A 14,549-nucleotide genomic window follows, 5' to 3' on the forward strand; every position below is an offset into this window, starting at 1 on the left:
CAACCACTTCCCATCCCGGGAAAAGCGACAAAGGTGCAAGCACTGCACAGGACACTTTTCCCATGTGTGCTGTGGAAAATGCAACGTCCATCTCTGCCTCAACAAGGACAGGAACTGTTTCCATGATTACCACATGGCATAATAAAAGAAAAAGTCACTGGAAACAGTCAGTTTTAAAAAATGGATAGGCTGATGTTCTTGTTATCGCCGTAACTGCTGTTTTCATGATTACCACTTGTCACAATAAAAGAAAGTTACTGGAAAAGGTAGCAGTTTGAAAAAAATAAGAGGCCAATGTTCTTGTTGTATTGCCTGAACTGCTGTTTTCATGCTTACTACTGTTCATAATACAAGAAAAAGTTACTGGAAAAGGTAGCAGTTTGAAAAAATAAGAGGCCAATGTTCTTGTTGAATAGCCTGAACTGCTGTTTTCATGCTTACCACTGTTCATAATACAAGAGAAAAGAAGAAAGAGGCCTAAAGAGGCTGATGTTCTTGCTGTATCGCCAGAACTGCATGTAATGCCCAATGTATCATTTACGATACAAATGGAAAAACCTATATGCAAATAATTTTTTGTAATTTTTTTTTCAAATTTTGTGAAAGGGCTTAATAAAGGTTCCAGATTCAAGAAATCAGAATTTTCTGTCCATTATTTCTGGGGTCAGGCATTAATAAGCAGGGGGCAACACTGAACCTAATGTTAATCACTGTATATCAATAATAGCAGCTCCTACACTAATTATAAAATGCTTGATTAATAAGCTGTTTGATTAGTGTAGGAGCTGCTATTATTGATATACAATGATTAACGTTAGGTTCAATGTTGGCCCCTGCTTATTAACAGGTCTTATCAAAATTAGTGTGTTGCTTAATCCCCTGGTTTCCTCTTGAGAAACCAAATCAGGGCGGCAGAGTTTTGTTTCATTTGGGTCACCTTGATTCTTTTATTTCCTTCTTAGCTTTTTACTGAATTAAAACCTTATTGGCGTTGAATCCATATCACCTCATTGAACAAACCCTCACCACCTCATGCAGCTGTGTTAGCACATGTGGGAGAACGATAAATCAAGTTCCATAAAACTCGCCAAAACGCGGGTCTAATCACCAAATTGAAACATGAAATGACACCGTGTCATTAAGAGGAGCCTCGCTGCCGCTTTATAATCCTACAGAGACGGTGGGCAGCGCATAAAAGAGGCAAGGGCAAACGCTTTAACGGAGGAGCACTCCGGCTAATTAAGTCGTTGAACCCGTTGCCCTCGACAAAGATGTCTCCCGCGGAGGGCTGGCCAGTGGGGGACAGCAGCCAATGGGAGGACGCGTTGAGTCGAGGTGGAGGAATGGAAGCCAATCAGAGCGCGGCGCCTTGCGGAGACGCTGAGGCAGCTCTGCCAGGGAGCTAGCAGCTACACGGAAAAGGCGAAATAATCGCTGAGAGGAGCAGAAATCCTCCAACTGCCGCGTTGTTTTCAGTGATGTAGAGAGAAAGGACTGAGTTGCGCTTTAATAAAACAGGTAAAGCGTTTCTTTTACTTCTCCAGGCCAGCTCGGTGTGCGTGTGTGTGTGTTTCGGAGGCTGACAGCGTCATGCCGGCAGGATGAAAGAGATTAGGGCGCCGTTACTGTGGCAACATTAGATGGAGGGATACACACTCCTCCTCCCGTCTAATATGACAGCGTGCCTGATGGCATTTGAGCAATTATTCAGCCTAATAAACGGGCCTTAGATGTTTCCTCTCTCTTTGTGAGGAGCCTAAATGTTTCTCTGATGCTGCTGTCGGCGGCAGTTTGTCTGTAACGTCATTTTGAGACAATAGAGAGGAGAGGATAGCCCCCACAGGACCACAGTAAACAGAGCTGGCTGAGATGACAATGGATTTGAGTAAAACTGGAACAAAACAGCAACAATAGACAGGAGACAAATAAGAAGCCTCAGTGGATAAAAACATCTGTGCTGTGTCAGTGTGTTGCTGCCACACCACCACTGGATCCCCAATAGGTCATGCAGGGCACATGGCAAACAGGCGAGGGATCCCAGCACTTTTAAAAGCATATTTTCGTACTCCTTCTGTCCTATTACAGTACGTGCTACTCAGGGGCGTAAATATAGTCAGTGCGGGCTGTGTGGTCACACTGTGGCCCATGGGACAGGGGGCCCTTAGAGAGAGCAGGCCCAGAGAACAGGCTCTTGTAACTTATTCAGATTGCCACCTTAGAAATACACCCATGCTCAAAGAGGATTCATTAGTTTTCTGTAACTGCTTATCCTGTTGGGGGTCGCGGAGGGGATGGAGCCTATCCCAGCTGACACTGGGCGAGAGGTGGGGTATCGCATAGAGACAGACAACCATTCACACTCACATTCACACCTACGGACAATTTAGAGTCACCAGTTAACCTGCATGTCTTTGGACTGTGGGAGGAAGCTGGAGCACCTGGAGGAAACCCAGGAGAACATGCAAACTCCGCACAGAAGAGCTCCCCCACCCAGGGTTCGAATCTGGAACCCTCTTACTGTGAGGCAACAGTGCTAAATGCATTCATGTTTAATTAAAAAAGTGCTGTAGTAAAGGTAAACCCATCTCCATCATGGTTTCTTTTTTTGTTTTTGTAAATAGAGACTCAGTATGAATCTGTTCTACAATAAAATTATATTTTTACTTTACATAAACTATAAAAAATATTTGATTGAATAAGTACCTTCTAACTAGTACTATCTGTTACTCAGTTATTACTTTCTTAGGCAGCACAGTGGTGCAGTGGTTAGCATTGTCGCCTCAGCGCAAGAGAGTGGGGGAGAGTCCAGGTTCTCCCTGTGTCAGCGTGGGTTTCCTCCAGGTGCTCCAGCTTCCTCCCACAGTCCAAAGACATGCAGGTTAATTGGTGACTCTAAATTGTCCGTAGGTGTGAATGTGAGTGTGAATGGTTGTCTGTCTCTATGTGTCAGCCCTGTGATAGTCTGGTGACCTGTCCAGATCTCGCCTAGTGTCAGCTGGGACAGGCTCCAGCCCGATATGGTTATATGTATAAAAAAAAAAAAGGTAACATTATGAATGTTTAATGATAAATTTAAATACGAAATCTAAATCCAATTGTTAAATCTAAATGGGTCGCTGAATGTGAAGCTAAATACTTAGAAAATATTAGGGATAGACCGATATGGATTTTTTAGAGCCGATGCCGATACTGATTTTTTTCCATCACCCTTAGCCGATGACTGATTATGGACTGACGATTTTCTTGAGCCGATATTTGGGGCCGATACTGCTTTTGCTCCCTCAATTTACATCAAAAAAATGACACAATGATAACAAATATTACAGGTCTCAAGTTTAAAATAAGAAACATTTATTGAACAGTAAAAAATACTAAAACAAGATGGAAAGTTGAGGTGGAACAGGTAGAATATTATTATTATTATTATTATTATACATTCAAATGAAAAAAAGAGTTCAGTGCTCTTAAATCTTCCAGTAATGTCTTTATAAAATAAACAAATATTTAAGCTGAAGCATAAATAAAACAACAACTACTCTACACAGTAGGATTCGCTGTATGTGCGCTGCACGACCTTCCGGCAACACAGAGCTGCCCATGGATGCCTGTCTGTAAATCATGCCAGGGAAAAATAAATCTGCGAACCCACGCACGTAACGGCCGATGCCGATACAAGTAAAATACTCAAATATCGGCCCGATATATCAGCCGGCCGATGTATCGGTCTATCCTTAGAAAATATGTTAGTAGCAAAAGCCCAGTCTGCTCTGATTGGTCAGCGTTTCTGAATCTTACATATCTTGGCATTTCTGCACCGTTATTACAGATAAGAAATGTCTGTGATGGAGAATAGCCATAAAAAATGACCAATAAAAGTGATTTAAAAAATCAAACATGTTCCTGCAGGAATGTAATCCGAAATCTTGACAGAAACAAAATAAAACTCACCAAAACTGTCTCAGGGTGCTTTCAAACCTGCCCTGTTTGGTTTGGTTTAATCAAACTCAAGTTCGTTTACGCAGGTGTGAACACAGCAATCACACTCAGGTGCACACCAAAACAACCGGACTGAGACCTTCTTGTAGAGGTGGTCTTGGTCCGGTTACAAACAAACTCTGGTGTGGTTCGTTTGTGGTGAGAAGGTGTTCCGACCTGGATGTGAAGCAACAATATTTACTGTACAGACACAAGAGTGCTACTGATCTTATTCATCTAATACATTTATTTCCCAAAATATTGCACAATTTCCTAGGCTTAGGAAAAGATCATGGTATTGTATTGAAAAAGTCTTTGCTGTCTCGAAGCATAGGCTTTCACACCTGCTCTGTTTGGTTCGGTTCAGTCAAACTCAAGTGCGTTTGCCCCCTCAGTGCGGTTCGTTTGGGCAGGTGTGAACACAGCAATCACACTCAGGTGTGAACACACCAAAACAACCGTACTGAGGCCTTCTTCAAGAAGTGGTCTCAGTCCGGTTCCAAAGGAACTCTGGTGCGGTTGGTTTGTGGTGAGAAGGTGTCCCGACCTGGATGTGAACCACCTGCAGTCACATGACACATTGTTTGGGTTAAACATGAGCATGTTACAGTCCTGGAGGATTATTAATGTGCACCTCCTCCTGTACTGCCTTAATATGCACATTCAGCACATCCAATGCATCAAAACATTGTTTTCTAGTTGGAGCCGCGCCTCGTTTTCAAACTGTATGCTTTGACTAAAATGAACAATGACAGCAATATAGTCCACGATGAGCAGCGCTAAAATCAACCTGCGTAGTTGTCCCTCCATTGTGACATTAGAAAGTGTCACATTTATCTTGCAAGTGTACTCTTCTTCAACGTTTGCTTTACTTCTTAGATTTTTCCCACATGGAAATTCTGACCAATCAGGAGCAGCTTTCTCATACAAGACATTTGATCTGGTCCTCTTGTAAATGCTGCCATGAGAACACGAACCAACTCTAGACAATTATACAACTTTGGAACAAAATAAGTCTCCAAAGGAGACGACTCTAGATCTGAAAGCAGCCTTAGTCTTGTTAGTCACTGGTCCAACAACCACCAGCTCTGGTTTAGTCAAAATAAACCTTTAATTCACTGAGTTACATGTGAAAATATGCTGATGTGCATGCTGTGTATCCCTGTGGTCTTTGCCTGTCAGCTGTCGCTGAGCAGCGGCTCTCCCTTGAGGACAGAATCAAGCAAGTGGGTTCTTTGGACTAAGTGGAGCAGAGAGAGAGAACTGGACCTGGAGCCCATCTGTCTCAAAGGACACACAGCAGAGCTGGTCAGCGTCAGCCTGACTTCAACCCCATCCAACAGCTGATGAGTCGATTGGCAGAAAATTAAAGTCAACAATTTCATAATCGAAACAAAAATGCCAAAAGTTTGCTGCTTCCAGCTTCTCAAATCTGAGGGTTTTCTGATCTACTGTGTTTTAAATCAAAGTAACATTATCTTTTTGGTTTTTAGACTTTTGGTCAAACAAAAACATTTTCAATTTCAGCTTCAACATTTTCTCACTGTGACTGATTTCAACTGTGAGCCAAGCTCTTTTTTTTTTGCCCCATATCAGTGTTGGACCTCACTAATGCTCTTGTGCCTGCACACAAGAAAATCCCTGCAGCCGGGATCCAAAATCATGTGGCAAGCCTGAAACCAGAACAGTGGAGGCTGTCACAGCAGCACATTAATGCTCTTGTTTAGGAATGAGATGTTCTACACTCACACGTTTCTTAAAGTTGGGGTGTCCACACACTTGTAGCCATACAGTGTCTCATGACTTCCCTGGGAGTTAGTGCAGTGAAAAGTAGGGTTGTTGAGGCTTTTGTATGTAGTTTCCGTGACTGGCTGCATAATCTGGGCATGATTAATGCTGCAAACATACAGCCGTGTTCAAAACCTAGCAATTAACCCATGGTGGGCTGAAAGGTTGCCGCAGTATTAGATGAACTCTCGGCTCTGTGCGTGTGTGTCACAGTGTCAGAGCCACAGGTGATCAGCTCCAGGTCCTGATGATGGTTTTTGTGTGTTGTTATCGTGTGTGCCAGCAGGACCCATGACCCTGACACGAGGTTCCTTCAGCTACTCCAATGGCGAGGAGTATCACGGCGAATGGAAAGAAGGCAAGGCTGACCTGCTCGCTCTCATTCATCCATCCTCCATCACGGCCTACATTTGCATGCGCAGCACAAGTGTAGTTATTATGTGATTAACACAACAATGCATGTAAAGCAGCGCCTGTCTAAACACAATATTTGTATTTGCTTCATGTAATAATGCTCTTAAGGGAAGTACGCATAATCACAGTAACATATCTGGAGTGCTCAGAGTTTATTTGCATTAACAGACAACAGCTGGGACATGTATACAGCTTTAAGGGGACCTACAATTCATACTTGTATTTTGGGTTTCTACTACAATGTGTTTACATGGGTCAGTGTTCAAAAAGCACTTCATTTTCCTCATACTGTCAGTGCCAGAACAGCTCTGTCTGAAACACTCCGTTGTAGCGCTTGTCTCTTTAAACCCTCCTGCTACAAAAGCCAAGTCTGCTCTGATTGGTCAGTGTTTACTGGTTTTACATATCTTGGCATTTCTGAACTGTCATAGAGTGTGCCAGGGCTGACGTCAAAACCCGGAAGTTTAGCATCGCGCTGGTTCCCGGAAGAGAAAGTGAATGTGATTTTTGCATTGCGTTTTGGATTATGTCAGAAAATAAGCTCTGTGGCTAACACAAGTTTATGATACTTGCAGGTTTTGTTGAGCGAGATAATCTTCACATATGAACACCTTTCATACCGCATTTGAAGCTTAAATGCAATCGCCAGAAGTAAAAAGCTAATGTTAGGCTTTAACAGACTACATGACTACTCCACGGTTGCATGACTCTTGACGTCACCGCCACTAAGCTTTCAACTGATTTCAGCCGCTTTATTTTAAAAACATTGTATAATGGGGAAATCGGACTGTTTAAGCTAAATAAGAAGCTGTAATGGCGGACTGCCAGCACTCTCGCCTGTTCGGGGGTGATGACGTTTAATGTCCCCGACAGGGTTTGTAGTTGTATTGAGCAACTTGTTAGCAACCGCCTTTTTTACGACACGTAAAAGCTTCAAAATTCACAAGTAGGGTATTTACTGACGTGTTTTATGTCGTAGAACAAAACCTGAAACTCGCTAAAGCTTTTGTTAACCACAGACCTTATTTGAGGCATTTTACCAAAATCCCATTCAAAAAACGTATTGACTTTTAGACAAGAGAACCGGAAGTGCTAAAAGCGCTAACGGAGTTCCGGGTTTACTGGCACACTCTATTACAGATAGGAACTGTCTGTGACAGAGAATAGCAGCACTTTATACCATGAAAAATCACTAATAAAGGCTATTGGAAAAAATCAAACATGTTCCAGCAGGAATATGATCCAAAATCTGGGAGAAAAAATAACAACATCAGCACCGGAGATTACATGTTTCCCAAGCCCGGTCTCACTCCGAAGTCGTCGAAATCCGGCGCTTGGGCAGTGACTTGCGGCATCCTTTAACGTCAGTATGATATGCGGCTGGTTGCCGTTATAGTGTAACGGCGCTCGGAGGTATCGGGGGAAATATGGTGGGACGAGGACAAAAGTTAAGGCGGTGAAATTTCAGCTGGGGCAAGCAGGAGGGGTGGTGAATGGGTCCAACAGAAACGGACTTTCACCCTAGAGAGCAGTGTTCGTGTCCTGTAAAATTCTAAAGCTAAACCCTATTCTTCATTCCTAAACCCAAACACGTGTTTTTGTTGTTGAAGGAAGAAAAACATCAATTTGTGTTGTTGTCCTGACATAGTGTGTTTATTTTGAAAGAGACTGTATGTAAACTGTAAATTTCTTGCTAAATCTGAAGTGTGTTTTGAAAGAAGACAATGCACGTAACAGGCAGACGTTGACACCGTGTCCCAGAACGTCAACAGCCAACGCACCTGGGGTACCTTGCACGTCGTATGTGGACGTGGAAAGCCCATGACCAAACATCAATATATGACGAGGTTGGAGTCACAATGTGTTGGTTTCCCTGACGTTAGCATGTAGCTACATGTAGCAGTGTATGTCAAGTGAATACTTGCAGTAACGTGCCTTGAGCAGATGACCATATCAAATAAAATTCGCCATGCCGAGCTGACGTCAGCTTGTAATCAAAGTAGATAAACCATTAGAAGCAGAGTATTCAGAGCAGTCTGAAGCCTGACGTTTATGCTCACAGAGATTAACTACTTCTACAAACTTTGGTTTGGTTTGAAGTAAGGCTGGATGAGATAACGACTATACGATATACAGACATATTTTCAGGCAAGAATTAAACAATATCGTTTATATCGATATAGGGTCAAGTCGTCTTACATAACGCCTTTCACATCTCTCGCTCCTTCCTTTCCTCAGTATCTCTGGTGATGCTATATGCATAAATAAGATTAATAACCTAAATAAATAAAAATATTTAAATCATTTTCCAGCACTAGAATGATTTGAAACGCCATGGAAAACAACTCTGTAACTTCCCCTACAAAGATATTTAATTGTTTCAGATGACATGGATTTACGGTAGGCCCACTTAATACTTCCATACTCATGTTGTAGTTTTAAACCTCGGTAGTTCCAGCGCTTTGTGCAGAAAGTTAACGTACAGCCCTGCTATTTATTTTATATCATTTTCATTTACATGTTTTTCATTTGTATTTTATTTTGATCACAGTCTGTTTTTATGAAAGTGCATGTGACATCTTAAATGTGGCTTTGACTTGCAGCTGAAAACATGTAGCTCATTTCTTAGAAAATACCGAGGTATATATCATGTATTGCCATTCAGCCTGAAAATACAGAGATAAGAATTTTTGTCTGTATCGCCCAGCCCTATTTTGAAGCCATTTTTAATATTAACATCCGCCACTGTGACATTTTATGTAAGACAGACAATAAGGTCCTCTTTAATGGCATTTCATGATAAGAGGTTACTTTGACTATGTGCTTGGCGCTTTGTATGGATATCTTTCTGGGTTTAAATAAATGTTAGCACTGTCAAGGTGACCCTACCATTTCAACACATTTGGGTCTGTTGAATGATTAAAATAATACTCATGTAAATGGACTGAGTTTGGGCAGTTGTCATGTCATGCTGTTTTTCTATGTACACCTGCACAGTCACAAGTCCAACAAGGACTTATCAGAATCACATCAGTTATCAGTAACAGAGAGGCCAATTCATAGTCTCTGCGTGGTCAAAGGTCACAGCAATTAAGAGCCAGAGGATAAAAAGGGGTCCTTAGGTGCGTCTTAAAAGCATCAACAGACTCAGCCTGCCTAATGCCCTCTGGGAGGCTATTTTGTCAGATATGTAATGATGATTGTTGGGTAATATGTATGTTGATGATGTCCAATGTCAGGTCTCTATTAATGTGAAGACAATACATGCACAACAGTGTGCTCTAGGGCCTATCGTAACTTCCTTACACCACAGGAAGAGCTGCTGTAGAAAAGCCCCATCCCCGGTTTTGCACAAATGGGGCACAGCCAACATGCCACAGTGGGTGAATCCTAGTGATCTGGGTAGTGCTGTAAGGCTATAGGGGCAAGACCTTGGAACAATTCATAGACAATTAAAAGGATTTTTTAATGAACGTTAAAAAATAAGATCGGATATGATAAAGTGCTATGCTGCTAAGTGTGAGTTAATAGTGCATAGGTGCAAGAAAAGCTACATCCCGTGGATGGCAGGCCGACACAGCAGCATGGGTACAGACCCAGCCACTAGGCACCTGCCTGTGAGCTCCCCATAGAGGCTTGGATCCCAAATGGGGCCCTGGTCTACAATATCTAGGCGAGGTCATTCATTCCCAAAGATATCGGTCCACAGCTTTGAATCACTTTTAATCTGGCGCCTCACTGGGGACCAGTTTACCATATGAGGCCTATTTAAGTCTCTTTAGTCACATTAAGGGGTAGAAGTGAAGTCTGTATGGAAAAGGAGTAACAGTTGGTTCCCAAAGAGAAAATTAAGTCATAATCTTAAAACCTCCTTTGCACTTCCACTTAAATTGATATAAACATAACCTGTGGAGTTTTTTTCCGTAGCGCTATGGAGCAGTTTGTTTTATGAGTGGGTCATTGTTATGTTTGTCTAATGTATATGCACTTGGGTGATGTGGTACACAACCCTGCCACATTATTCCACTGATCTACAAGTGATGCTAAAGGAACTGTGTGTAAGATTTAGGAGGATTTAGAGGCGTCTAGTGGTGAAGATTGCAGATTGCAACCAGCTGAAACTTCAGAAGCTGAATTATCTACAGTGGTCTCTTCCTCTCCAAAACAAATAGAACAGGCGATTCAAACCGGTAAAAACGCAGAATAAAGCAGTTTCATGCTATGAATCTATCTTTCTCCAACACTGGCACATTGCAGATGGGCCGCTAGTAGTCTCTATATACAGACTCTACATTCAGTGAATGTAGAGTCTGTAGGCAAACCCCGGAGATCTTGCCTCCGGAAGAAGAGCGGAAGAGCCCTGGTTTCCGGTTGTAGGCTGTTTGTAGTCTGCGTGATATTGACCAATCACGTTTGAGCCGGCTGCAGTTGTTGCCAGGTTAAACGCTCCGTGCGGTGAACTAACAAGGCGGAACATAATTGGCGTCACTGCAAACTCTGAATCCATCGCAATGGTTCAGCATATTTACTTATATATAAACGGAAGTTGGAAACGGAAATTCGCCTCCTCCGCCCAAATCAAACCGGAATGCCAAAAAATCGGGGGTCTGCCCCCAGAGGCTGTATCGCCATCTGCCAGAAGTCAGACGCCGAATACAGCCGATGGGTTTCAAAAATGGGCCGCTAGCACCTGATAATGTAAGATCCAGATTTTATTGGGTAGGGATGCATAATATTGGATGTTTTTTTGCAGATGACCGATTATGCCAATATATAATAACTAATTCGGCCGAGAACCAACACCAATATATCCACTTTTTTCACTTTTTCTTAGTAATCATCAAGTATCTTCTGTCGTGGAATTAACATCATATTATGCATGCATGCTCTTATCGTGACGGCCCACCAGCAGATGCAGACATGAAATACAGCACTTTCCAATATAGGTAATATTCATTCATTGTGCAAAATAAGAAAAAGCACGTTGGGCGATTCTGATGGTTCTTTGTTCAGATTCAGATTCAGAATACTTTATTAATCCCCGGGGGGAAATTGTTTTTGTTCCAATGCTCCGTGCAAAGTAGAAATAGAAATACAGTATGAAAGGAAACAAGAGATAAAGATGAAGATATAAATAAGATACTAAAATAGCCAATGAAATAAATAAAATAAATATTAAAGTAGACATTAAAATAAAATAAAATAAAATAAAATAAAATATTAAAGTAGACATTAACATAAAATAAAATATTAAAGTAGACAATAAAGTGAAATAAATAATAAAAATAGTAAAGTAGACAATCTGAATATATACAATACACAATGAAAAGGTTGTAGCGTTATAAATGAAATAAGAATGAGTAATTATATTGTGTGTTTTGTTTTATAAATAGCCAAATGAGTCCGATAATCGTTGTAATAATAAAGCCACCTAGTAATTGATACTTTTAATAATTAATAATTGTAAAGCCGATATTGGGTGGTACCAGTGACAGACCGATATTATCAGCATGTTAGCTAATCTCGGCTGATACCGAGGACAAGCTGATATTATTGTGCATCCCTATTTTGGGATTTTAGTTATCGACAAAAGTCTCTTCAGAGCGCTCTTCCTCTCCAGAACAAACTGACCCAGTGATTTAAAGCAGTAAAATAACTAATACACTTAATAAAGCAGTTTCACATTTAAAAAAAAAAAAAAGTGTTTTTCCGATGCTGCTCATTGCGGAGGGGCTGCTAACTACGTTGGCCAACACAAAAAACATGAACGTCCCTATCTAGAGCCAGGGTTTGGTTTATCTGTTCTGGGCTACTGTAGAAACATGGGGGTGCAGCATGGCGATCTCTGTAGATGAGGACGTGCTTCCTATGTAGATATAAATCACAACGACTCTTATTTTCAGGTGATTATACTGTTCATTAAAGGAAACACATATTCCATTTCTGCCGATATATTCCTGGACCTTTAATGCACCTTTGACATGCAGCAGTGACATGGAAGAATAAGAATGCTAGTGAGGTAACATGGATGTAAACAATGCAGGATTCAAAATCAGCTTTGCACATGTTTTATCAGGCAGGCAGCACATCCATCATGCTTGCAGCAGTATATGTTCAGAGACTGTGTCTCCAGTCTACATTCCTGACGTTGTAGGATGTTATCAATATGATAACGATGGGACTAGTCTTAACACAGCTCCCTGCATAGTTTTGATGAAGGGCTGATTTTAGTTTTAGTCCCCCCTCACGGATAACCATCAAGATAAAATGGTGATGTCAGAAAATATGATAAAAAATGTTCTAAAAGAAAGTTATCTCCCACAGCTTTTGAGGAACGACCAGAGGGGTTTCATGTCAGAAGAAAAGTGGGTGTTCTGTAAGTGAGTCACAACAGCAAAACTAGGTGGCTTTAAATGAACCTGCACTCGCACAGCTTGCATCTAATAGGCAAAAAAAAAAGCAGAGAGGGGTGTCAAACTGAAGTCAGTAACTACAGGAAAATGTTCACATGCTTACACACACACACACACACACACACACACACACACACACACACACACACACACACACACACAGACCATCTGGTGCCAGTGTGCCTGCTGAGACAGGATATCACACTACCAAAACCAGTATTTGCAGTTTGACAAAAACACTCAGACAACCTTTAGGGCAAGGTTAAACAAAGAACAAAAGTTTGGCACCAGAGCGGGCGTGAGGCAGCGGGGAGAAACATATGGTCTCAGCATGGTTAGCAAAAAACTGTTAAACTGGTTTTGCTGTGATGCTGTGATAGGCTCAGGTTTTAGTGCACAGCAGTGGGGGTTTTTTTTAGCACAGTTGTTTCGAAGTCAAGAGAAATTAGTCCACTGGTGCAGCTCTGTAGTTGGCCTTATATCTTACATATTCAGTATAAAAATTTAAAAAATGCAGTCATTGCTCTGGAACTTGTGATCACATGAGCTTCATCATCATCAGATGGAGTTTGACCTGATGTTGCTGTAGATGTAGAATTGTAATTGTACATGTTTAAATTTTCTTTTCTTTGTGAGCTCTTTTGGGACTTTTCGTCCATACTGTCGTAAAAACTGAGGTTGAAATATTGACATCAGTGACACTGACATTGGAAAATTGTTGTTCTGGAGCTTTTGATCATTTCACATGATCTTCGTCAGAAGCTTCAATCCCACCTTGAAAAAAAAATGTCGCTCAAGTGCACACAGAGAAGCGTGAAATTTGCAATAGTTGCAACCATGTACCTGTACGCACATGTAACCATGCGTTTCCCCTTTAAGCCTATTTGCATGAACACACACCTGCACTTGACCTCCATGTGCTAAATTTCAGCTTGTAGTGCAAACACTGTGGCTGAAAAAATTATTAATGGACCTACCAACCAAGCGAGTTATAGAGCTGCTGATACAGTTCCATGGGAGGCTGTCAAACTTCATCTGCTGACAAAAATTTTGGGCCCTGTCTTATAACCGGCGCAGAGTGGCACACAGCGCAGTGCAGCTTTAATTGCTGGTTTCACACTGACACATCATGTTGTGTAAATAGCAAATGTACTTGCGCCCATCTGTGCACCCATGGGCGTGTAGGTCTTAAAATGAGGTTTGGTCAGGTGCATTGCTGATGGATTGCCATTCTGAGGCAGCAGAAAGCGACTGCATCATTGACTGATGAAAACCTGGTCTAAAGTCAGAATGGCGAAGTAGTTCCATTTATTTAAAGGATGCATTAAACACACAGGGACGCGTAGATTGGTTGCAGATGGGTGAAATAAAATGTGAATGTAGCAGAGCTGCTGCCCATCTCCCCATTAAGAGAGACGCTGTGCACATTTATGCACAATGAGCAGCGTGATTATTTCAGAAGATACAGGTTTAGTTCTGTTCCCTCTGTCAAGTTTATGACTACACGTTTTAGTTTTACTGCTTAAACACCCATGATATTTTCTGCAGGGACATTACGGCTCTTACTGCATTCCTCTCAGCAGAAAACCGCTTCTCGCCTCTACAATTTGCTGAATCCACTATGCAGATATTAGTCAGGTTCAAGTGCAGCTAACTTTAAAGGGAATGGATAATGATCATGTTACGGCCAAAACAAACTGATTCATAATTTAGGGACTAAATACAACCCCTTAGTACCCTGGAAATCCAGAGTGAGAGCACAATTTAAATTTGCTCAGTGAGTCACTCTGGCAATCAGTAATGATGCTCATTACCCATGCTGCTGGAGCCGAGCTGCACCAATCACATGGGTGTATCTGATATAGGCGGGCCAGAGGCGAGCTAAACAGATGACGACACCGCTGCGACGACGAAGTCCGGAATCAGTCAGTTAACATTGCAAGATGGCTGCGGATGAAC

The 14,549-nt window shown here is 41.8% G+C and overlaps 1 protein-coding gene across 2 annotated transcripts in view; it reads left to right on the forward strand.

Annotated features, from left to right (window-relative positions):
- The first annotated feature begins 1,394 nt into the window (after positions 1-1,394).
- LOC125885376 (MORN repeat-containing protein 4-like) overlaps positions 1,395-14,549 on the forward strand; it is a 40,533-nt gene continuing 27,378 nt past the window's right edge. The window contains exons 1-2 of one of the 2 annotated variants that reach the window (XM_049570870.1): positions 1,395-1,518; positions 6,047-6,121. In XM_049570870.1, coding sequence (XP_049426827.1) covers positions 6,055-6,121 — 67 coding nt within the window. In that variant the 5' untranslated portion in view covers positions 1,395-1,518; positions 6,047-6,054. The remainder of the gene's footprint in view (positions 1,519-6,046; positions 6,122-14,549) is intronic. The other variant, XM_049570868.1, reaches the window with a different exon arrangement.

The sequence above is a fragment of the Epinephelus fuscoguttatus genome, linkage group LG3 (genome assembly GCF_011397635.1).
Source record: "Epinephelus fuscoguttatus linkage group LG3, E.fuscoguttatus.final_Chr_v1".
Classification (NCBI taxonomy): Eukaryota; Metazoa; Chordata; class Actinopteri; order Perciformes; family Serranidae; genus Epinephelus; species Epinephelus fuscoguttatus.